Source organism: Bombus huntii, chromosome 6 (genome assembly GCF_024542735.1).
Source record: "Bombus huntii isolate Logan2020A chromosome 6, iyBomHunt1.1, whole genome shotgun sequence".
NCBI lineage: Eukaryota > Metazoa > Arthropoda > Insecta > Hymenoptera > Apidae > Bombus > Bombus huntii.
Window position 1 is genome coordinate 17,438,405 of NC_066243.1, and position 26,300 is coordinate 17,464,704.

General features: G+C 43.9%; 1 protein-coding gene and 1 non-coding gene across 2 annotated transcripts; one reads left to right on the forward strand and one right to left on the reverse strand.

Annotated features, from left to right (window-relative positions):
• Positions 1 to 426: 426 nt before the first annotated feature.
• On the reverse strand, positions 427 to 13,437 carry LOC126866799 (knirps-related protein-like). The gene is made up of 3 exons (XM_050620760.1): positions 12,686 to 13,437; positions 7,878 to 7,955; positions 427 to 4,225 (listed from the first exon to the last, which is right to left on the reverse strand). Exons 2-3 carry the CDS (start codon positions 7,953 to 7,955, stop codon positions 3,029 to 3,031), a joined length of 1,275 nt encoding a protein of 424 aa, XP_050476717.1. The 5' UTR covers positions 12,686 to 13,437; the 3' UTR covers positions 427 to 3,028.
• Positions 13,438 to 16,537: 3,100 nt separating this feature from the next.
• Positions 16,538 to 16,609, forward strand: Trnap-cgg (transfer RNA proline (anticodon CGG)). Its single transcript has one exon. It is a non-coding gene; the product is annotated as a tRNA-Pro (tRNA).
• Positions 16,610 to 26,300: the final 9,691 nt, after the last annotated feature.

The window sequence follows — 26,300 nt, forward strand, 5'->3', positions numbered from 1 at the left end:
ACGCACATGCGATTGTTTTTTATGTGCGAACTATACGGGCGCCTGTCGAATGCACGACATATCTCATAAAAATATATTCTATCGAAACTAACTCATTTGAATATGAATTTTTAATATTCTTCGCGATGGCCTCGTCAGTTGCGTGTTTTTGCATTTTCATACGTCCAAAATTTATGCCACAAATATGTTGAATAGCCACGTCGGAATGTTGCAAGTTAACACGGCCATGTTTTCTATCGATTAAATATTCCACAAGTCTTTATTCTTGGCATTGTCTTAATCGTTATCTTTAGAGTAATTGTCTCTCCTGAAATGAACGAAATATCTCGAACGTTAATACTTCGGGGTATTAATATCTCGAAAAATTATTTTAACTACGTTTTATTCCTTTTTTTTATCCAAATTTGCAATTTTTTTAGGAATCACCAACAATTCATGGAGATGTAATTAAATGGCGCTGAGAAGCAATCGGAGATGTCGTCGAGTAATGTAAGTGAATTGAAAATAACATTCGATTAATTTCAAATTAATTATGTATTTTTAATCATTTTTTAGCTTTTTTGTTAACGTTATCATTTGCATTTGTTTGTACCAAAATTCTGTAAAATAGCTTGGTCTATATTAACGCCTTAATTAACGCTCTATTAACTAGTTTAGCGCGGCAGTGAATGGTGCCTGTAACTCTAATAAATCGATAATTTTACTATTTATCTAATAATTATTACATTGTAAGTCGTCGTAGAGCCGTTTTAAAGAGTGTTCACTGATCAACAACGCTAAGTTAGTATCCTTCCAACAATATCGCTAAAAACGGGAGCATATTCTGATAAAAATTGTTCAATTCACCAACAGCCTTATACATTAACCTAGGTATTGGAACTCCACTGCTATGGTTTTTAAATGTAATTTGTATTTACAAATATGAGGGCCCAGGAATTCATAGATTTGTACTTTACTTGTGAAATAGCGTGGCTTTGTAAGTAACGTATACGTCGATAATTACATTAAGTACATTGTAATGTATTACATTTATCATTCATTTTCTTTTGACGAAAAATGATTTATATAATTATTTAAACTCGTAAAGTACATTGCTCAAATTAATTAGTGTTATTAGAATATGGTAACCAATACCTTTTGCAATGTGCAGCATGCATATAGTATTTGTTATTGTCATAGTAATCCTAATCATATTTCTCTAATTATTTCGAGCATTGTAATTGATCGATTAGTCGCTAATATCTACTAGCTATATACAAGTAAGTACCTACTGGCCCGGGTCCCGTTCACGCAAGTCCTAGTTACCTAACTATTATTTACACCTCCGTTCTCTGTTTATTTGCTACCTGAAATATTTCGATACAAATGGAATCATAGCGTGCCTGTGATAACGACATAAGTATCATTTAAACTAACCTTACCAGGCCCGGTCAAATGAGACCGGTTTCGGTCTTCTGTTCATCTAACTTTATGTAAATTCTTATATTAACAGAAATTGAAAAACAAGAAATAACAATGAATGTAAATACAATTTTAAATTAAACTTTGAAACCGGTCTCATTTGGCCGGTTCTGGTAAGGTTAGTGTTAAGTCAAGTAGGGAAAATTGCATGTGTTCAGTATCGCAATATGATCAAGGATATTAACCATTAAAGGAAATACTGGCCATTTGTTGACTATTTTTATAATTAGCGGTAAGGATAGAAAACTATTGACAATATCTTTTCGTTGCACCGTTCGTGCTTAACGAAGTGTATTTAATGCGAATGCATTCGTTTTTACTACATTCATATTTACACACCTCTTATGTACGATTATCTACGCTTTTACTACTTTCGTTGAAATATTGGATTGTCCTCAAATATACAGTATTGTTCGTTGTTTCAAAATATTGTCGCAGTCAGGTCTGTGAAAATTTCCCTAGAGGACCGACCCAACACAAGCATCTCAAAGGAATTAAAGAGCTCCATTTCGCGCGACGTGGCGTGAATCGTGCACGATCTAATGTCTTACTAAAAGCAAATCTGTGTTCGAGCAAGCTATGCTTGGACAACGAAGATCGTAAAAGTATCGTCCACGTTGTTTCAGCGAGAGCGCGATCCTGCAATAATGGTAGGGCACTGAGGAATTTCACCGAAATGTTCTGGAATCGCCATGAACAAAATCGAGCAAGGCCTGTCGTGATTACAATTCTCATATCGGTGGAGATTCCTCAGGCGCAAGGATGTGTAAATAGGTGCGGGACAAAATCAGAGAAGGGGCGGTAGAGCGGCAGCGACGGAGGCGTTTACATTGGCAGGCGTCGAACGCTTGTAAGATAAAACGGTTGGCAACGTTCTACACGTGTACGGCGGTTTGTAACGCACGTTCCGAACACGTGCACCCTGCAGTTTGACGTGTTTATCAACCGATGCACTACGGTTGCACTCCGTCGTTGCTCTCCTGCTTCTGCAAATGCGTCAGTGCCAGGTTCTCGGGTTCTTCTCTTCTTTCTCTTTTCTCCATCCTGACTCCCTTGTCTCTTGTCTTTGTCTACCCCATGTGATTGCCGCACGAGCGCGCGCGCTCGTTAATTAAAGCGGAGGACTCTCGTTAAAGTCGATTGGTTATTACACAACCAGCCATCGATCGGTGACTCGCGATCCTTGCCGTGATTACCCGGAATTGAGACGTTAATCCTTCGTTCTTCCAGTCTCCGTGGATATTTATGCGGGATTGCGTTCAACTATTCGGCGCGAATGATTTGTCTCCATGCGTATCTCGCAATCAGAGCCTGATCCGATAATTCCTACTTCGTCAGAGAGCGCAATTAAAGATACTGTGCGGTTCTGGCAAACTCGCTCCATTATTGAACGTGCGTTGAAACGTACAGATAGTCAGTTATGGCGGGGGGGGGGGGGGGGGGGAGGAAAATGTAATTTATTACGATATCACACGCCGTATTTGGCAACCGGTTTTTGATTAACTTATTTCGACGCTCGAGACGAATTATTCCGTCTGTCGTTGAACGAACAAACGATATTTCAATTCTAGGTTCTCGTCGTTAGATCTATGGGCGCTGATTTCTTCTTTAAGGGGGGACTGCCTCGATCGCTCACGCTCTCCATGTCTATCTCGTCTTCTTCTGTTGCATCATTAATTCGTGTGGCCGTCCTTTTCATAGATAGGTCCATAGGGTTATCTTGAGGTGGAAGGTCCGTTTCCGATCCTGGACTGCATAGTGGCGAACCACTTTCCGAATGTTCCTTCACTATTGGAGAACCTTCCGCGTGTGTTCGTTGACTCTTCAACACTGCGTCCAGATAGACTCTCTTGGTATACGTCTCTCCAGTTTCTTCGCTCGGCGAGGTACTCTGTCTCGACGTCTGAACATTATTGTTATGCGCATATCTATCATTGTTGTTGTTGTTGTTGTTGTTGTTATTATTATTATTATTTGCACACGAGTGTTTATTATCGATGCTAATGGTCGTGGTAGTGGTAGCGGTCGTAGAGGGACTGATTGGACTGGTCATGTCTTCAACGATGGGTGAGTGTTGTAGTAGATTCGAAGAATGATTTGGTACCAAGGGGTGAGAAGTTCCGTGTGACGTTGCGTATAAATGATAGGGTGAGAACATGGTGAGACTCGGCGGTGGTAGAAACGCGGGTGGAATCAGAGACATTCCACCGAGATGAAACCCGAGGGGTAAACTCATCATTTCTTTGCTGAGCGCTGACAGATCGGCTACGGAGGGTTGTAGGTGTGAATGCAACGGTCTAAAGCCTGGGTGACCCGAGAAGGCTGCTCTTCTTTCGGATAGTTCCACGGAACTGTCGCTGTTGTGCGATTCCGGGGAACTAATACTGGGGGATGTCGAGTTCTTGTAGTCGTCCAAACTTAGCATCAGGACATCGTCCTTTCGTTGGGCTGGATGAATTCCAATGGGCGGGCTCATAGGTTTTCGTTGTTGCGTCAATGGTTGGTTAGGAAGATTCTGTTGATAGTGTTGCTGTTGTTGTTGCTGTTGTTGTTGTTGTTGTTGTTCCTGTAGCAGACAATGAATTTTGAACCAGTTTGATCTGCGGCCGTATCGCGAACCAGATTTTGACATGCCCACGAGTAAACATTTCCTTAGACGACAAGCCTTGCAGGCTGTTCGATTCTTTTTATTTATAACACATTCTCCACCATTTTTGCATTCGGTAATACTGCTTAGATTGTTGTAGGATCTTCCGAAGAATGACTGAAACAGAAATATTTCGTTGTTGCTAATACGACAATAACGCAGCATGATAATTTTATTCGTGTTAATTACGCCGACAAAAGGAATCAAGCTTCAGCTGAGGACTACAAAGGGAGACAAAATCTAGAATGCTCTTTAAATGCAAATTCAGAGGTCAAAGATTCGCTGGGAGATCCGCCGCGGCTGCAACGGCATTGTGACGCTCATAATGAGTACTGCAAAATTGTTAGATGGTAACAGTGTGCTCTCGTTGTCTCATTCATGTTGTATCGCGGAGAACCAGCCGGTGTAGGCGCGTGCGGCCTACTGTGCTCGTGCTAATTGCCCAAATGGTGCAATTCCACGATTCCGACACCGTTGCCTTTCCGTGTCGGCGTCACGAAACGGTCTCCTTTCGTTTACACATATTCTCCCTGCTTCTTTTCGATCTACTCGCGCGCCTCTTCGACACATCGATGCGTTCTACTTCCACACGATTGCATCGAGTCGAGAAATACCTTCGATTCGAATGGAATTCACTACACGGCGAGTTATGGTTGTTCGTAAAATAGTTTCGTTCTTTGTATGGAAATGCAAGAGGGTTCTCTTCTTTTTTTATGGAAAAAAATGGTTTTATTCGGTTATGTAAATTCAACTTGTCAGCAATATCTCGCGTTGTTATGCGACGATTTGCGTCCACCAATGCATTTATTTGGTGTTCGTCAGCCTCAACCGGCCTTGCAGAACGTGGAGCAATTTTCAGATCAAAATTACAGGAAAGAAATTTCGAAAACCAATTCTGACACTGGCGTTTAGTCAACACGTTCTCTCCATACACGGCGTACAATCTTTTTCTTATTTGTACAGCATTTTTATTTTTACGGTAATGAGAAAAGCCAATTTCGATGCGACAACAAACAGAAACTGCTTGACAGGTTGAAAAATATTCTTTTTTAAACGAAGCTTGAAACCTCAGTTGTGAAAACGTATAATGATTTTGTATGTTAGAATAAAGCCGGCTACTTATAAATACGATAACGAATAAGCTAATAGTTCGAACGCGCCTGTATCGAGCGAGCAACCACGGCAGATAGCGAAAAGCTAATGGCAAAGTTTTGTCTTACGAAACGCGTGCAATTTAAGACCTCGTTCGTTATGACAGACATCGAACGTATCCATTTGAAGCCCAGTCCCAAGTATTGCGCCCCGAAACACCTACGATTTCCTGTCTAACCTGATAGAAAATTTCGCCCTTCTTAGTTAATGATCAGTCTTTAAGGAGACGCAGGTCTCAGCGTGTACGCGACATCCACTTTCGCTTTTTCTGCTCGTACGCACGCTATATTATTAATCGTTTCTGGTTCGTTTGTTCTGAAAACGAGCTCTTCCTGCGTCCCAGTGATCCCGATGCGCGCATTGCCGAGACCCACGATCCGCCACCGTGTTCCACTTGACTTTGACGTTTACTTTTTAGTATAATATATCATACTAGGTATAATATAAAAAGAACTATGCTACGAGGTCGTAAGTTATAGTGTTATCGGCGGCATCGACTGATTTCGCTCTTTTGTTATTCCCCGAAATCCTTTGATCCTTTAATCCCTTCTCGGTGTAGCAAGAAACATGGATACTTGGAAACTTGGATTAAGCGTTTTCTGAAGTCAAAGCAATAGTCTTTTTGTTCGTCGCGGTAAGAACAATATTGAAACATAAAAATTCGGGATCGCAGTAAGATCAAGTCGCATTTGTGATTTTCTGCTGGATTAATTTTACAATTTTCCTATATCGTGGCCTGTGCTACATGTAACTATATGTAACTGTGTCTTTCTCGTCGTTCGTCCATCTGTAGCGTCATCCCAGTAATCGTCATTGTCATCGTTATCGTTCAAATTTTTCTCGTTCTAAGGATGTAAAGTTCGTTCGTGACGAGGAAACAAGGAGATCAGGGGACTATGCGCGACAGTTCAGAAGCGATGACACAATCGAGAAAATGCTACCGTTATTACCTGCCCCCCTTGTGGCGCGCGCCTCGTGTTATGCAAACGGTACAGCAGTTTGAAACTTCAAAGTGCCGGCTCGCGCCTTTTCATCGTCAAAACCTTCCACAGTTGGATTGTGTTACGGTTTCCTTTCGAAAACCGCCCGATAAATAGACCGGCTAATTACGCCACGGCTGAACTTTCGTGGCCTAAGAAACGTATCTCTGACTCACGCCGTGGAAAAAGAGAAGAAGAAGAAAAAGAAGGAGAGGAACGACAGAGATCGAAATTCGTTCTCAATGGACGACGATAACGAACCGTTGTACCGTTTTCACTGCTTCCATACTTCTTTCTTTTGGAAGACCTGATAAACCGCGAATCGCTCGCTGTTTCGCTACATAGACTATATATCGATTCGTAATACGAATTCAAGGACCGTGGCGAGTCGCGCTCTTCGAGTTTTCACCGTGAACGATATGCATCCCGATCGTGAGACAAATCTACGGTAACGGGAGACATTGTGGCCGCGCGAGCACGTGCACGCGCGTTTCGTCAATTCGCTCGGATCGCGGAGCGGCTTCGAGGCGGTGCTTCCGGCGCTTCGCACTTGTCTGCCACAATTGTTTCCGCCCTAGTTCACGATTACGTCAGCTCGACATTGTTTCGTTTCGTTATTTTCGTTTTCAGGCCCACCGTAGCATGTCAGCTCTCCCCTCTTCCACCTTCCTACTATTCTACTCGGCATCGTTTGCTTTTACGCTCGACTCGCGGTATAGTACGAATCGACCGTACGGCTATTCATTTTTCTTCGAGAGATTTCGTAGGTCCGATTTGTGATCGAAGAATCGATCGTCGTATATATATTTCTATTTATATTACACTTACGATGTCAAGAAGATTCGAATGACCTACTCTTTCTAGAATATACAATTGTGTAATTTTCGGCCCATCTTTCACTGATTATTATTTTAAAGCTATTAAATTGACTTTTAAATAACCGTGATTGGTTATAGGATATATGTGTATAGCCACGTGTTATTAGAGTTCGTTCGAACGAATCTTTATGTAGATTTATTTTAAAATATGTATAAACGAATCGTCGCATAAATAATCGCTTAGAATAGCGTAGATCATTTTAATCAGGAGAAATCAGTCGAACGGTCGATTGATGTTCCTTGAACGTCCCTTTGAAGCTAGAAATTTTGGTTCTCCTTACAGAGCGATCGCCGAGCGGTTCACCAAACATGGTAGCTGTTACTTTTGGGGCGGGGGTGGGGGGCTTGGTTGACACGCATGCCTAGTCAAACGTTTAACCTCGGCCACGAAGCGGCTCGTGAAAGCGATCAACGTTTCTCAGTTTTGCGAAATTGTGGAAAAGATCGCCGCCAACAACGTGCAGAAAAGAAGCAGAGGAAAAAAGAAACCTGCTGGAAAATGTCTGGAATCTGCGTTCCACCGTTTTTCTTTCGCGATCTCTCTCACGATTTCGTTCAGATCGATACGTTCGAAATAGTTGGACGAAACTATGAAGAACGGAGCCTGTTACAACCGAATTACAAGACGATAGTGCCTTTCAATTATCCCGGAATCGATACGAAATATCACTCTGCCGTTTCAATTTGATCGCTATCTCGACCGTTCGAACTTCCACGAAACCCATATCGTATCGTTGAAATGATCCATAGCCGGCTTACCTTGCAGCCCTCGCAGGTGAACGCGCCAAAGTGGAAGCCTGCCGCGGGTTCTCCGCACACCTTGCACTGTTGATTCATCTGCAACACAAAGAATATAACGTTCTTTTGAAGTTGCCCCGTTTTATTCGAACAGGACGTGCTCGTTGTTTTCACATCTATCGATGCAACGAAGCTTTGTCCTTCTAGGTAATTCGTAATTCTTCCGACGATTACAGGTTTCCGTCACGGTAAATGTCGAAACCGAGGGGAAAACAAAATCGATGTCGCGTAATGCACTCGCGTATATTTCAAACGTTCGACAAAATCACAATGCAAGCCTTATCGTGTGCCCACAACCGATCGCACGATTGGGAAAGAGAAGAAGCTCGTTGCGCAATTCGCCGGTTTGCGCGGTACGCGCGAATCGCTGGATCGTGCAAAGCGGTGCGTGTTACGTTCAACGAGCGGAAAACCCTCCTGCACTTGCTTTTTTTTCTCTCTCACTCTTTCTTCCTCTTTCTTTCTATTCTTTCGCGATGGTCTCTCTTTAGTCTGGCTAGTTCCTTTCGCCTTCTTTAGTCGCTCGTCCAGAAAACAGATCGCCGCGGTCTCGTTTTCACACCTCGCCGCCTCTATTCCTTACTTCGTCTTCTTTGCGCCCGTAGATCGTCTAACCATTTGCATAATGCTTGAAGTGACATCACGCTTCGAAAATTTTCTCCATGGTAACGCGCATTCTCCACTCGTTCTACCGATCGAGTTTTCGTCGCTCGTCGACAACCGCGTTTACGCGAATCCCGATACGCTTCCTCTCTTTTTTACTTCTCGCAGTTGTCGTCCTTTTTACTCGCCGCCGCCTCCGCACCACGTGAATTACAACGAAGAGGGAATATGGGACAATAGTAGTGACCCACATACGTAGCCCGAGGGTACCTGGAGTCGGTGTCACCTGCGGCGACTTTCATACATGACAGACTGTCGCTAAATGGGAAAGTAAATCCCAGCTAATGGAAGAGACATCGATTGTTTGATCAACGGAGTCTCTCTTTCCTGACCTACACCCCACAGTCGTTGACACTTCTCATTCGCGGACGCTCGATGCCTCGACGTGCCTACGCATACTTTTAATTCCGCGTTCGATTCTTTTCTGTTTAGACACTAACCGCGCGCGTCCAACCTTCTCTTCGCCTTCGTCGCCTGTTGCACTTCGTCGTCTTCCTCCCCTGTTCTTCCTCGCCTATTCTTTCTCGCCTCTTCCTCGTCGCCCGCAACTTTCATAAACGCTGGATCTATCTACTACACCTATTATCGTATAAACTGGCTATAATAGCTGGCGAATACGTCCGAAACGATCGTTTTCTACTCGAAGAATGCAGAAGAGCGAAAGAGAAAGAAAGGAGCGAACAATCTTTTCACGGCTTAGTGCTAACAGTATTGCTACAGAGCATTTTCGAATCTAGCGGAAAAACTGGCGTATCCACGTGAAGCAATGATCGCGGTTTGTTTGCTGGACCTCGACGATTGCCCTCGCGAAATCGATCGAACACGGCAATACCAGGACGAAACGTCGAAGATAGAGAACGAGATAAATAGAGAGTAACGGATGGTTGGTTAATTGATTTTAAACGACGTCGTATTCTCGTTAAACGTAGCCCGAGGGCCTTGTTGATATTTTAAGAGAGGGAGGTATCTCCTTTGATTATATCGGGCTCGGCTCAAACATCCTCGTTCTGTACTATTACTTACCGATTGATGTTCCGTACTAGATCGATCGATCCTCGGAGTCGAGGAACGTTCGACGATGCGCCCGAGCTATCGCAACCTGCACTGATTGCAGGTGTGCATCCGGTGAGCCATTCAGGGGGTGCCTGCATTCCCGAGCGCTCGATGCGAGTTGCCAATGTTTAAGAGTTTAAGCCATATTGTTGCGCTCGCGTGTCGCAACGGATACATCGTGCGGAGATACCCGCTCTTATGAGCTTAATAGAATACGAGACGCGAAAAGAATGATAGATGATTTAACGTTCCCCTAACAAATGACTTTTAATTACGGTTTCTCCGTGGGCACAATAAAACTGTTGATTAATTAAGCCGGCCTCGCATTTGCGTCGATAGATCCTGTTTAGAAGTTACTTAACGAAATTGCCGTACCCTCTGCCGCTAATGGTCCTACAATATACATGTTCGAACGATAATTATTTCAAGTAAACGTTGAAGATTCGCTTGATCGCTCGGAGATTGATAACGGAAAGCGTCCGTCCATTGTTCCAAGGAAAAAGTGAATTACAAAGGGAGAGAAAGTTTACCTCGGTCGTTATTGAAACGCGTAACTTATACGAAAAGATTATTCGATCGATAATTAACGAACAGACGTGCCGTTCGGTTTCCATCCGACCACCTTCGACGGTCTTCCGAAGTCTTGAAACGGTAACAACGATCGTCGTCGAGATCTCGCGGGTGCAATCGTCCAGCTAGTCGATCGAAGCCGTGAGAATCGTAACGAGTGCCGCAGTTCCTAGCTTTCAGCGCGATCTACTCTATCGCCGATAGTGACGCCGATCATCGTTCGATTCTACGGAAAGACACAGAGAGTGGACGGAACGAGAAGGTGCAATCGGCACCGTTCAAACGTTTAAAGGGATCAATCGGAGTTCCTACGGTGCCGCTCGGTGATTGTCCTCCTTTCTAGAGCTGACCTTCTCGATAAAAACACTTACCACGACGCTCTTCCGCTTTGTGTCTGGCACACACAAACACACAAACACACAAACGCGCGCGCGCGCGCGCGAATACACATGGAGGCTGACAGAAGATTTTGCTGAAAGCCACCAGTTACCATCAACGCCACTTCGCGCATTAATTAAACGACGACGCCGTGTGCTGACCAATCGATCGCGAGGAGAGGTTTCTTCGGAATCGCTGGATTTTTTCTTCATTTACATGCGCGTGAAAGTCGGCGCACGGCTGTTTTAGCGGAACTATTTTAAATGACCGACGCCTCGTTACTTTCGTCGCGGCACGTCGTCTAAGCACGACTGTAGAATTTTCCTTTTTCCCACGACGCACGCTTACGGAAATGAGTTTAGTTCCGTTTTCAAACACGATTTTGTACTGAATTACTTCTCCAGTGCTTTACGATTCTACGATCATTTAACTTGCCAAATCTCCTTTAAAGCTTCCAGCCTATGATGTTCGAGGATTTTATGTTTTTGGATTTTTAAGCTTTCAGATCGTAAAAGAGAAAAAGAAGTGTTTTGTGTGCTGCAGACCGTTAGTCGTTTTTTTATTAGTGAAAGACGGTTAATCTTCGATTTCCTAAATACTCGAGCGAAGGTTGCCGATTAGAGGTAGATACAAGCAGGTAATTGTTCTACCGCTAGGAACTATAATTATGGAGGACCATGTATAATAAAAAGCGATAGTAATTGTCGTCAAACCCTGCGATTTAAACATTTTTCTGTTTTTTAATTTCGATCAAATTTTTTTATCTGAAACGGAATTCGTTATCTGTTTGGAACATACTATCCTTTTCAATTCGTTCTAAAATTTGATATTACTTACCTATGACTTATGTGAGTAAGTGATTTCCTTTTAAATCGCTTATTGACCGTGTATCGATATAACGAAATCGATAACTTGACAAAAGGTGGAGTTAATCGTTTCCGTTTCATTACTCTTGATACGAAGTGTATAGTATCTTGAAGCGAATAAATAAATGTACGTATGAATGCTACAACAGATACAATCGTGTGCAAATACTTTTCGTAGCTACTGTACTTTGAATATTTTATATATTTTTCTAAATACTTTACGTAAAGGAAAAAGTTCGAGATCTAGCAACGATCGACGGATCGTCAAACAGGTTCATTCACGTCACACGTGCGGCGTCTTTCGACCTCATCCTCGCGAAGCATCGCGATCTAGTTTGCAGAGAGCGACTTCCGGTCTTTCGAAACGAAACGGCGTTCCGCAACGCGTGCTCCGGCGATCGGCCTTCGAACGATGCAACGTGGACCGTTTGTTTCCGATGCTATTATTCTATCGCTCTTCGATAGGCCAGTTCGTACAGATTCGTATCAAACTATCGCGCAATGCGCTGTACATGCGCTATTGTATGACGGTCGAATATGCTCGAGCAGAAACGCGACACGATGCATGTAATACGACTCTCTGTCTCTTTTCCGTGTGTATCGCATCTAAATCTCTACGATTTCATCTAACTATATAATATAATCTCGTTACGGTATATTTCCAAACGATAGATGTGAAAACTAGGTTTCACATGGAATCTTATCTTGAGTGACACGCGGTGAGAATAGTTCCTCCTCGGTATCGTTAAATAATTAAACTTACGACGATACGATCTCCTCGCAGAGTATCTAATGAATCGAATAATTAGCCTAATCACGATACCTCAAGGCTTTCAGTCGAGTTAACCTTATCGACAACGAATTCTCATGTCGGACACGTTTTCTATCGTTAAAATCTAGTCGATAAATGGCGCTTTTTGTATCGTGTCACGATCGAAGACGAAAGAATCGGTCGTCAGCACGCGCTCGAATTACGAAATGAAGATCGTCCTTCGGTTTTCCCTCTCAACTTGTAGGCACACCGGGCGATTCGTTTCTAAACGCGACGAATGTATCGCGAAATAACGTGGAAGAAAATACCCAGCGAACGTAAGATCGTTGTTATTAACTTACAGCGACAGCGCGATACCATTCGAATTAAACGCGATGAGGAAACCTGTAATTGCTAGTTGTCAGATTCGGGAATCGCTTCTCCCAGTTTTAACCGATCACCTTTCGTAAATCAACGTGATCACGTACCTTGAAGACGGAAACGATTACGCGAGATTCATCAACGACATCTTCGAAGGATGATCCTTTACTTAATTACGATATAGCGTTCATCATGACACTTTGTCATCACGATGTTTAACAGATCCGCGACACTGACGATCATTTCTACGCAATCACTTGGAGCGTCGGGTATCACGAACTTATCGGGAATCATCCGATAGATAAATCCAGTTCACTTGTAAACTCACTCTCTCCTCCTACGGAATACACCAAAGACGATTTCACTGTACGACTTACCAGTTGTAATCTTTCCCGTAACAGTTCGATCACATGAATTCGTAAGGCCGAAATAGAATTTAAAGGCCCGCGACAACAGTTCACGTCGTACCTCGAAACAACACTTTGATCCTTTCAAATTATTCTCCAAACAAAAACCGGGTCAACCGTCTTCGAGTTTGCTCTTCTTTCGACTAATTATTTAACGACACGTCCGGGTATCCCCTTGATCAAATCGACTAACGGAAGACATGACAGCAGAAGAAGAAGAACAAGAAGAAGATTCTTGACGCGGCGATGACCGTTAGGTGAATGACTTTGGATGGCGAGGGTGTCCACGTCGATTCTTGAATCAGCCCCCACCTCCAATTATTTTCTACGGTCCCACTTCGTTCGCTCGATCGGACGGCCGCTCGATCGGTCGGCCGCTCGATCGTTCGTTCGTTCGTTCGTCCGCTGGATGAGGCTCGTGCGCTCTCGTAAGTATACCTCGAATGGGCCTTATGGGCACACTGTGCGTCGGTTCAGCGGAGAAGCGTGCAGGGTCCATCCGAGGCACAGGTGGGTCGCGGGTCCTCTCGTATCTTTGGTGGGGGGTCCTGCTGGTCGACCGGAGGGATTCTCTTGGCCGACGGGAAGGAGATCCAAGGGAGGGGCTTCGCTGCTCTACCCTCTCTTCGATCTTCTCTTTCTCCTCCTTTGCTCGGACCTCCTATCCTCTCGGAGAACCGCCGGACTTGTGACGCGTACCTGCTTCGCATCCAGTTTGCACACCGGAGTTGACAGTACCGATAACGATCCTCTGTTCCCGACCACTTTTTTCGTCACTGCCATAAATGCATGGTAGGGCGCACTCGAATAAACTCAGTTTGGCTGAATACGAATTTAGCAAATTTACCTACCTGATTTATTATTGACACGCATTGGCGTCGTCGTCAAACCCTTCGTTATAGCAAGCGAAGATGTAGTAGATTTTGTACGCGTAAAGCGCGTAAATTCCTTATTGTAGATGTTAGTCGATCATGAATTTATAGTAGCAACCTATAGAAGCTTATTGCAGCAACCTTCGATTAGTAACGTGATCGTGGGCTTTTTTGAGTCGACACGTTTCAACAAAAGGAATCAGAAATTCATATCTCCGATAAAGATGGGATAAAGTTTCTGGCGAGGAATAGCAATAAGTGTATCAGCGTGGAAATTTTGTCAGTAAACTGAATTTTTGGTGCTTTGATTCGTTGCCTTAGGTATGTGATCGTAGTTTGTTTGTTGGAATGTTGACCAATCTCGACGAATACTACCGATGATGATAAACATTATGTGCGAGTCGCTGAAGAATTAAATTGGTCGACTACCTCGTCTAGAATCTAGAAGTTTCTTAATCGTAATGATCATCGGTAATATTGATAAATATTGCCGACCATCGACGACAAACGTCCGATTTTTCATTGAGCTTTCAATAAATATAATTTTACTTTATCCTATGCAATATGGACGGAAGTATGGACGAAAATTTGAACGATCAATTATATAAAATTATTTAGAATCTCAAGGTAGAATCAAAATCATATTCGACAGGTTTTTACTCATTGGCAAATCATTTGTATTCATTTACCAAGATTGCTGGTAAAGCAAAAAAAAAAAAAAAAACAAATAAAAAAGCGAAGAGTAACATTTTAGAGGTGATGAATTAATTAATTACAACGTGTTTAATCGCGTGTTAACTTTGCACCTGTACGTCTACCGTGGTAAAGTCTTTCTTTACTTCTTTTACTTTACTTGCTCCCTTCTTTTTTCACTCTTTATTTTTGCGCTCTACGATACTTACTGATGTACAATTACCCATAGTTCGCAATTGGTCGTCGCTTTAGTTAATTAGTTTAAAAGAAATCCCTCGTAGTCGTGTCAAGCTCGCATCGCGCATTCCTCGTCGCCTTTCATTTCTTCCACTTTTAATTCCACGAAATCACGCGCGCTGACGTAATCTGGACAAAAAAAAAAAACATATTTCGAAAATGATAATTTTCACGGGGACTGTCGTAGGTTAGCGTCGTCATCGTGCTAACCAACCATACATTGCACATCAAAGAGCAACAACGTCATTAACGAAGCTTATGAAGATAATAATCAGGACGAGTCTGTCTTAATATTTGAGAAAGTATTTAAATGGTTTGTAAATCTATTTTTGTACTAGATAAATATTTAATCACCTAGCGTTGCTACCTTTTTCGTAAACGAGTTTTTTTAGCCCTAAGCTCGATCTTCGACCTTCGTTTTACGGTAGTAGGATTTATAGAAACAAAGGTATTCCACGGCCGCTTGCCATACTGTTACTATGGCCATTACGTCGCAAGCAAAACTCTATCTGAACGAACTGTACCATAAACGCGCGTGTACTTTTTACGGAAGAGGGATGATATTTTTATGGAATCGCCTAATCAACCTCGATGTCCTTCGGAATGAGTGTGTCATTCCGCGGCACTGTAAATGTATACAGTTGTAAAAATTGTGACAGAAATTTTTTTTCTCATTTCTGTCATTTTTTTTTTTACGATGGGTCTGTCGGAACGGTCGTTCTATAACTTTTTACGAGTTGGAATTGCCGTCCGTGGGTCGAAAGAAATAACCCACGACCGTTAGATAATAGCCAATATAATAGTAAAAAATGTTAGAAACATTTTATATTTTTACCTTTTTAGCCGGTCATTTTTGCGCACTAGAAATTTTCTGTCGCTTCTTTGTTCCGTATACTTGGCAATGGGGAACTTGGACTTTCCCACGGGGAACCAAGTATTGCGATCATTAAAACGGGAACACCTTTATAACCCCCGTATAAAACTATCAAAAAGTTTCGTCGTTACCTGGAGACGATTCCTCTCGGTAAAATACTCGACCGTATCAACGAGTATTAAACGCAGGCGGTTCATAGTTGGCGTAGCAAAAAATACTTCGAGTTTCTAGCTCGACAACTCTGACGCGACCCTAATTACGTTGCAGCGATGAAAAGCAATCACGCACTTTCTGACCTTTCCGCAACTTTGTTGCGATAGATCGAAACGGAGGAGTATCTTCTTGCTGGCAGGGCAATTGCCAGGTCGAAGACAACACGCAATGCTAATCGCGAATGCAACGTTTCCACCACAGGTGGCGCCACGCGCATCAACTCCGAGGATCTCGCATCCCCGGCTCCCATTCGAACGAGCTAATTAACGTTTTATCTTTCATCCGCTGGACAATCCGCTCAGGACAGCGTGGAACTTTGAACGGGTCATGGCAAAAACTAAACCGTTGACCAATCTAGATGGAATCAACTGGGGGAACAAACCAGAGGAACGTGTATCGATTGTTCGTTGTCGTTTCAGCGTACGATTATTTTTCTCGCCTTTAAATTTCTTAATCGATCAATTGTCTCGTGATAATTATGTTCTTGGAAGATGGAAGAAATTTATCTGTGTAATCGATCGCTTGTTTTACACGTGTCAGGTTGCTCGGACGGGAAGAATGCGCGCGTGCAGTAAATTATTATAATCAGTCGATCGCGATAAGAATTATTATACATGTTAATTGGTGGTTTTTATATATGGTTAACAAAGAGACTAATAAGTTGGCTCGTTGGTCTAGGGGTATGATTTTCGCTTCGGGTGCGAGAGGTCCCGGGTTCAAATCCCGGACGAGCCCACGATGGAATTTCTTTACTTTTACTTTTTACGAACGCGTGTGCGCAACACTTTCACGCAGCGCGATTTCAAACTCCATTGAACGTGCGTAGCTCGCGCGCTATAGTCGCGTGTCCCCGAATGTCGCGTGTTAGATCTAACGGTTTGTTTTTTCCCCTAACGTTGATGGTTTTTTCTTCGTCAGTCCTTTTCGTGCATGAGTAATAATTAAATATGTCTGTTTATATCTATGTCCTTAGTAAAGGTTACCGATGATTTTACTTGATCAAAGCATTAATACTCGTGTTTGTTATTTTGTTGTTAACTGAAATGCCGTCACGTGAAATCGCGCACTCGTTTGGTACAATCGTTACCGTGGCTCGCTTATTATTGGAATAATTGCCGAAAGATAGACAAGACTCGTACAACGTATCGGATGATTTTACTGCGAGTTTCATTCACCTGAATCGTGGATCGGAATCGAGTCTGCTCCCTTGGAATATTCGTTGGAATTTTTCGGAAGGTTCGTCGATTAATCTTCGTATCAAAGCAAAATTGAATAAGCGTTTCTTTAGGAATAATATACGAGTATTTTTATAAAGCCTTTTATAACTTTTACCCACTTTCGTAATATTTTAATCTTAGTATATATTGGTCTTGACAATGCTTTCCAATGCAATTACATCGATTTTTCTCAGAAATTAATGCATCAAAGTCGAGAGTCGCCAATGATTGTTGCGAAATTACTCTTGTAAATGAGCGAATGCATCAATTTTATTTAATCAAATTCGCAAGTCATTTTCTTGTTTCCAACACCCTCGATGCAATTCGATAATGTCTTTTGAAACCTGTTTTCAGCTCAATTTCTTCTCTGAACATTAGCGCCTGTATATTTCTGTCCTTTCTACTGTAACCCTTTCTAATAAATCTAATAATTCTAATAACTCACACAGCTTCCGAGTAATCACGTATCTCACACACTCTAATTCAATAATATGCAACATTTTTATTTCATAACTATCCAACAGTAATATTCTTGACGCTGTAGAAAAGCACTCACGTTGAAAGTGTCCGCGTTGAAAATCCTTGAAGAAGAGAAGAAAAATTGCTGTCGCGCCAGTGGGCATAAGCCAACGAGTGAACAGAACGAATGAAATAAACCAGCTTACATAGTAGGAGCTATAAGACGATCATAGTTGATCGATAGCAGGCCCGTTAACGATGACGCGAGTTCTAAAATCATCGAAATCGCGGTTGAACCGTCAAACGAGTCTCTCATAAGTCAAACTGATCAACTGCACGTTTCATTGATTTCTTAGTTTCGTTAAATAAGCGTACGATTGATAATTCGATTCGTCAGAAGCGAATGATCTATTTTTATAGATTCTAACGTACATTTAAAGAGCAGCGTTTATAACGTAACTACCTTTCCGCACATATCGATTTATACAGTTGATCGACGTAGCTTCTAAATGTTTCGAGTGTCCAAGAGACAATGAACGCCCGGTGTCAATCTATCACGACGATTCTTTCTCCGTTAAGTCGCGACAGAAATAAACAGTACCAAAACACGCGTACCCGAAACTCGTTTTATTGCCACTCTGTTGATCGACCGCGAGAATTCGAAGGATTTTTTTTATCAAGGCCACCTCGTTATGGACGACGAGTCGACACTGATCACAGGCGATTATCGACGACTATATAAAATCAGCGGATCGACGTTTTATAGAAAGACAAGAGCATTAACGACGGGATAAAAGCCTATCCTTTTTGCAATAAATATATCTCACGGTGAGATAAGAGAGCAACCGATGTGGTTAACGAACAAGCGCTTCGAATACGTTTCACAACGTTCGGTTACGGCGGTTCACCGGTGTTTACTGTGTAAACAATTTGAATACACCACGTTGCGTTACGCTCCTCTCTTTTTCTCCTTCTCCCTTTTTTTCTCTTCCTCTCTTTACATAACGAAGCAGCCTCGCAGAGCCGTGTGGCTATTGTGCATCGCGACAGAGACCCGCGATTCCACTGATACAATCGTAGTTAATTCGGGGCAAAAGTTTCGACACCTGACAGACACCAGACGCGCGAACGAAAAAACCGGCGAGAAAAAAGTCTACGCGCGAGTTACACAACGATCGACGGACGTAGGACGCGAAAGGGGCCATCCTTGTTTCTAAAAGTGAATGTTTGGCCAAAAATGTAGGAGCAATCGGGGCCATGGCATCGTTACACGGCAAACGAGCCTTAGTTTCGACCACGATCGAGCACGAGCTGTTTCGCGATTCTTCGTCCCGAGTTCTTTCATCGACGACCAAAAGAGCACGTCCGACCAAAGAAACCAGGATGCGCTTCCATTCTTTACGCCTTTTTTCGACCCGGTGATTAAGTAATACGTAATTAATAAAGGCACCATTTCATTCTGATTTTTTATCGTGCACGAGAACACGCTCAAAGTAATTACCGTTCCCCCTCCGCGCAACCCTTGCCCGACTATGGTAGTACGCTACTCGACCGTGTGTGTCCGTAATGTTGTCTACATCAGGTGTACGACAGGGTCGGCCGTAAAATTCTGAACGTGCAATTAGGGCCAAGTCGTTAATTTATTTTTCTCTACGTGTGGCCTATACTTTCAGCGCCGTCCCTGCATTGTCCCGTATCGCATCGCAGAGACACGAATCACCGCGTGGCCTTAGGTTCAACAGAAGATGTTACTAACGATCGGCGATTAGGCATTGATAATTTTCGGTAATAAATTTATTTCTAATATCGTTAGCGTATCGATACGATAGGAGAAGAAAAAGTAAGGGTAGGTCGGGGCATTTTCCTCGATGCTTCGCCCGCCGGTTATAAAACTAATCATTAGGTAGGTACCTATCGGAACACGCCAATTAGCTCTCGTTAGATACTCTTTATTGAAAATTTAATGCGTTTCTATTCGGACTTAATAACGTTCTAATACCACCTTTTCCCATGCCCCCGTCTATCTCGTCATTCTCTTTCTTCCTCTTTTATTCCATTCTTTTATTTCTTTTTACTAACGTCCTAATTAGGCGAGAACGACTTTCCGTCAACGAACAGACGCTCGTTATTTATTACCTCGTGAACAACGACAGCCACCGTTTACTTTCGTCTAACGAACGGTTAAGTTTCTCCGATTCTAGCGCAAAAATCCACGCAACACCGCACACTCGTTATTACATATGCGCTGACGGAGGTGCGCTCAGCCTCGCGCACCTGCACCTACGTACGAGCCCGAGCTGCTTGTGGTTACTCAGAGTCGCTTCGCGGCCACCTCTTTCAATTACCCGGGTCAGCCCGAGGTCGATGTCATTTATGCGCTCTGAAGGCTCCGGAGCTGGCGCGCAGATTATACAACGATAAAATATCGACGCGTTGACGTTGAACGGCTTTTTACAGACACGAAATCCTCCGTTGGCCACGTTAGCCGCGGCCATGTTTTGCAGCTTAACTTTATCGGCCAATTAAACGGCCGGTGGAATATTTTCAAGTCAAACACCGGTTGCTTTCGTTAAGACGAGCGAGTAACGACACCGAGCCAATGGAATCTCCATAGGAATCCCCCACCTCTTCGCGTATTCTTCCCTTGTGCGCGCCAGGAATTTTTGCTGCTTTCAGGAAGAACCGACCTCGCCGTTTGTCTCGCCATTTAGTGAGTCCCTGCTGCTAATCACCGGGGCAAACGCGGCAATCTAGTTTCGAATTTTTCGGTAGATACCAGCTTTTTCGGCTGGCAAAAGTAGACAAACAGGAAGCGGCGCGGGTCAAGCGAACTTGTGAAAGGAGCCAAGTTTCCACCGTCCGTCCGTACGAAAATCTTCTGGCAAACAGACGATAAAGAAATACTGTGGGAGAAGGTAGCAGCTGCGAAAAGATACGAGTTTCTTCGTCGTAATTTCATCGTCGTAACGGATCCTCGATTTGGTGGAAAATTGCAACCAAGTACATACCGTCACCTCTCCAGTCGAAGTATCCTGATATTTTACCAATCTCCGAGATACCTCGAAATATTTCAAATTCTTCGTTTTTTCATCACGTTGGATGTTGCTAAAAACTTTTAAATACTCGTGAATGTAAAAAACTATCGTGCCATCATCCTACAAGGACAATAGTCTCGTATTTAGATCAACTTTCCTCCACAGATCGGCCAGAATACACGTGTCCTATTTCATCTCGGTACAGCGAATAACATTTGTTCGTGCGTCGCGTTACTTTCACCCCGGATCGTTCCCGTGTCTCGCGCAGGCTGAATTCCTCGAAGCTATATCGCGTCAGGAGTTTAATTAAAGATGGTTCAGCAGGAAGAATTCCCGAGGAGGAGGTTTCTACGCTATGCGTGTACTCGTCTCGACCAGTCAGCTCGAGCCTGGGTATCGGATAAAGCCTCGGCTGTAATCTCGGTGGCCGCGAAAATTTCTCCTCGGGCTGTTTTCAAAGGATCACCGACGCGACCGGCTAGAGATACGCCAAGTTAAACGCGAGGACGCGAATCTTCGAGGAGAGGAATCGACGGGAAACAAACACGAGCGAGAGCTAATTTGGCGAGAGACTGCGAGAGACGTCGTCGGGGGTAATCCCGGTATGCTGGATGCTCCGCGATGGAGTTTCTCCGTCGTGGCATCTCTACTGAGCGAGGTGCGTGGACGAGGTAATGTGGGAGAGGTCGGCGTAGGTCGGCTGAGGTCGCGCACGAGGCACGCATGCCGGAATACAGGGTGCTCGTAAAGTCCCGATTAGAGAAGACGAGAAACCGGACGATCGTTCTTTCGTTCGTTCGCTGTGTTCGGTGTATTCGTACGTAGCCATCGCGGAAGATAGAATTCCCGGAGTTCCAGGTAATATTCGAGCCTGTTGGTCCGTTGGTGTGCACCAGTGTTGGTCCCTTCTGTGCGGTTGGTCAAGGATCGATACATCGGGGGTTTCCAGCGTGGCGGGGACCTCGGGGTTAAACGTCGAACGTATCTCAACAGGGCCAGGGAGAAGTCGTAGAACCACACACGTAATAAGTGTAGAAGACCAGGACGACCGGTCAGCTTTGTGATTTACGCAAAGTAATCCCATTACGGGTCGCGTCGCTCGTTAACGTCACTCGCGTCGCGTCTCTTCCAGCTTCGACGTATATACCGTTTCAACCGTTGTTGCGCGAATTCCGCTCGTCGATATTGCAAAACGATATTTTGATCGATCGCTTGGACGATCCAACGATGCGTGATATTCCCGGGAATAGAAATTTTCCGGTGTTCGGTGACCGAGTCTCAGTTAGGGTTGCACTGCAACGGAGATCTAGCGGATACCGCAAGATTCAGCTGGGACGAAATACGCGATACGCAGATCGTAAGAATCAAGTTCATTTATCTTCACCGAATGTACAGGCTTTGCTAGATGCGTATTGTTGCGAGTTCTGGTTTCGTCGTTACTCATTGGTCTTTATTTACGATACGATGGAACATCGTTTGTCTGAATCCATCGGAGGAGAAGTACATCATATAGTAAAAGATCGCTGTTTCTTGTCACTAGTACCATGTTCATACATGTGATAGCAGACAATATAAATAAATTTGGTCGATAGAAGTTTGTTCAATCGGACACTAAAATCTTATTCCTGTAAATAGAGTTCCACCGCATATAAGTTTCGAGGAGCAAATAAGCAGAGAGAAACGTAAAAGAGTAACGCCTCAACGATGTATATATATATATATATATACTAAATACGTAAAGCGAAAGCGGTCAGAAAAGTTGAAACTAGGTAGGTGGCCGAGCAATGACAAAGCAGAATCGATACACCGCGATTTCTGCTTTTTTTACCTGTTAGCGCGGTGTAAAGCCATTCAGAGGCGTTTAACAGCGCCCGATGGTCACAATTAGCTACATCCGCGGTCGACGGAAATTTTTATCGTCGACGAGAAACCGTGTCCTAGAAGAACGCCGCTCTCGTCTCCGAGTCTCGTATGCGTCGCGAAGAATTTTCAGCACGGGTGGTCGTCGGAGGAACGAGGTCGGAGGAACGAGGTCGTAGAACCCTCCGCTGAAACTCGAGCGATGATTGAATAACGTTAATAACAGCTTCGGCAGCTGTAACTTCGCTGCCGGACCGCGTACACCTCGTAACTTAGGCCGCGAAGAATCGTTGGTAGACGTCAACGCTTACGATCGTTTTTACACCTTTTTCACCCATCTCCGACGAACGTTACGAGCAAGACGCGTGGAACAAGCGGCACTCCTTCCTGCCGTGATAAAAATTTTGTTTCTAACTGCGTTGCATCGCGATTGAAACGCGATGAAAGCGGAAGAAAATGAAATAAGTAGAGAAAAGAGAGAAAAGAAAGGACGTTGGGATGTTTAACAGCGGTATCTCTCCGTTTAATTTGCCGTCGTTGGCGACTGCGAGCGCTACAATGTAATACACGACGGGGTTAAAGAGTTTACGGGAGAGGCTATATATATTCGGCTTGGAAAGCTTGGTTACCGCCTGAATTTTCAGCCGCACCGGTATAACGTTCGGTAATGGTCATGGGACGCGACAGACGGGAAAAGCATCTCTGTCACGGACGTTAATATTTAGCCGAGGCATCTTTGCGGGAAAACAAAGTGAAAGGTAGTGCTACGTAGCATCATCATCCTTCGGGGATCTTACACGGCGACGCTGCCCGGCTATGCACACAGTTTATATGGCCTATGAATCACGCAGCCGCGATCACCACGTTTAGCTCACCTGGGAGCTAATTGAAACTTTTATTCGTAATTACGCATCTCTCTTTTCCCTGCTGCTTTTTTTCTTAACACGCTTCCACGGCGCGCCTTATTCCTCTCTGTTTTAAGCTGCGTCTTCGCTGTATGTTCCGAAGAACGAGACATTCGGAAGCCGCACTGATCAACTTTGGAATAACGATATGGTCGCTTTTATTCCCGCCTATGTCACATTAAAATACTATTCTTTAGCCATAAAATGATATTAAAATCAGAAGATGGACAAAGACGTACTTGTCTCGTTTCCTTCCTATGACCTTCGCACGAGACAAAACGCGACTTATTTATCGTGTCTCTACCGGTTGTTTCCAAATGCAACGGCGAACTTGTGAAACAGTCGACAAACTGTATAACTGTTTTTCTTTGGTCTTTGGACCGCGCAGCAAGCCTCGTTACTGGCAACAACCAGCAACTTTCTCAAGAAAATGGAATATCAACATCGTTGCGGGCCCAGTGAGGACACGGCTTAAGTCACCGCCCTGCCGGCGTGTGTATTTCATGGTTTGTAAAATAGCGGCGCGGCGTTCAACACCGAAGAGACGATGGTTCGCCTGTAAAATAGCGGCTGACACGTCCGTGCCGACGTATCCACACTCCGGAATTACTTCGTACGCTTTACTGGTACTTGCGCGGAGCCTGTAACGGGTATAACGCCGGTACGTTGCAGCTGCAACGATACCCGATTTTACTGACGAAACGCCGAAAGGCTCGACGATTAGATCGGTGAGTGATTAGCGATGGCATTTTTGCCGGCGGACGTTTTCAACTGTCTTGCAATAACCATATACTTTCCAATAACATCGGGAACCCCGAACAGCGTAACGAGGTGTTGGTTCGCACCTCCGACGAGTCCCGATATTCTTTACGTTTAAATAACTGTTTACAACCGCGTCGATCTTAAATCAATTTCACGCACGTTCCGTGAGAGCTCGTGGCTTGTAAACCACCGGCTAAACGATACTCGGTTAAGCGGCATGATTAATTAACGCTTTCGGTATCCGATCGGTCTGAATTCGTTCGGTTAATAGATTCCTCGATCGTCGATCCGTGGACAGGTTCATCGTTCGCGATTCGTCACGATCTTTAATCGACCGTCGTATTTGTACACCGTGCGTATCCACTGTGTAGTGAACCGTGATGTATTACAGTGGCAACCGTACACCGTGCATTGTAGCGCAACCGTAAAGAACGGCGGTGACGTTTAATTTTGCCGAAAAATTGCTTAAAAGGTAGGAGAGGAGAGAGATAGGAGTAAAATCAAATATTTATCGTTTACAACCAACTATTAGAACAATCATTTTGATATTAATGTCATGGGATAAAGTAGGCATTTAAAGTCTTTCCAATGATTATCGTCGACATTAAAATTATTTTATTATTGACTAATACTTGAATGTTGATTTAACGAATTACTTCGATATTAATGAATTAATCCGGGACACCAAGATTAAACAGTTTTACAACTCTGTTGTTGATTAAATAAGAAGGAAACCTAATTGATTATCAGTCATCGCTAAAATTACTATGCTATATATTACATTGACAGATCTTTAGAAATGGTAGGCTACAATGGTATAATGAGGTTTTAAATATAGTCTTGACAATACCAGAATACCTACGAACTTCTACCGGGTCCCACTTATTATATTTCGGTCAACCATTCAGACCACATGAAAGCTTATATCTCTAGCTCTGCTATATTTCATCCTCTTATCTAAGCTTCTTACAAACTATGAACATAGTTTTAAAATCGTTACGCTTGAAATTTGGGCATTACCAGAAAAGCCTAGGAGCGTTGCCAATCGGAGTATAAATTTTAGTTTGTAAGCAGCGTATACCAACTATCATCGTCCGCCACCTCGGTAAGCTTATTCTACCTGTTCGCTAGCTTCCACGATCGTATTAGCTGGATTTCGCACTTTGACCGCTCGTCGGGCTGGCTCGGCTCCGACCACGATAGAGATATATATCAAGCGTGCAGCACGCGGTCAAGGCTCGCAGCTACCCCCGGTGAGGTCTTCATCGGCTACCGCGACATTGAGGAATATTCCCCTCTGCACCTATCCCGTGGTCTTCTTGAGGAATAACCTCATCGTACGGCGAGTCGGAGCCGATGCTAATCACTGGAGCGCGCGGTACTGCTCGCCACGGCAACCAAAGTTACATTATCCGCGTGAAAAATAAAAGGAGCCCTGGCTACTCTCGCCGCTTCATTAGCATACGCTCTCTCTGCAGGCCTTTTCGTACCTATGGTACGCTCGTCATTAGCCTGAGACGCGATTAATAATTGCCCAGGACGGTTAACAGTCGATGCTTGTTTCTTTATCGTGCGTGTACGCGTCTCTCTTCGCCCATCTCTTCCTCGGTTATACGCGCGAGCGATCGCGACTGTGTTGTCCGTTAGGCCCGCGAATAATCGCCGGTAATTAGACCGTGGAATCGAGGCATCTTTATCACCCACGACCGTCAGAGGGATTATCCCGGTCGTTTAACGTCGCGCTTCTCTTTTTGTTGCGGCTACATTTTCATTACGGCTGACATTATATTTCACTCGCTCGAACGGGCCGCGTAATTCCAATTGAGATGGATCGCGATGCAGCGCGATGTAAGCGCGATTTTCCAACGTGATTGATGCGATTAAACGTTTCTCGGAAAGACGAGTTACTGGAATCGAGTTGTTAGAAACAGCCTGATACAATGTGGAGGGACTCGAGGGAGGGAAGATGGAATTGTCGATGCGAACGACGAAGGATAATTAATAAATTCGCGCTTTTCATCCGTTTGACTGAAAACCATGCGAACGTGGTATTACGTCAGACAGTTTATCGGCGATCAAGGCAAACGGATCGCGAGGACTATCGGCTACTACGCGTCGTGATCTGTCGAGCTCGCGCGCGTTCGATCATCGCGGAAACCATATTATTATTAAGCTTCTCGATAGGATA

What these genes read in the sequence shown, in the direction of transcription:
- LOC126866799 (XM_050620760.1), bottom strand. Translation starts at nt 7,955, where the DNA reads ATGAATCAACAGTGCAAGGTGTGCGGAGAACCCGCGGCAGGCTTCCAC. An exon ending in TCACCTGCGAGGGCTGCAAG is followed by an intron (nt 4,226 to 7,877) that starts GTAAGCCGGCTA and finishes TTTCTGTTTCAG; the next exon opens with TCATTCTTCGGAAGATCCTA.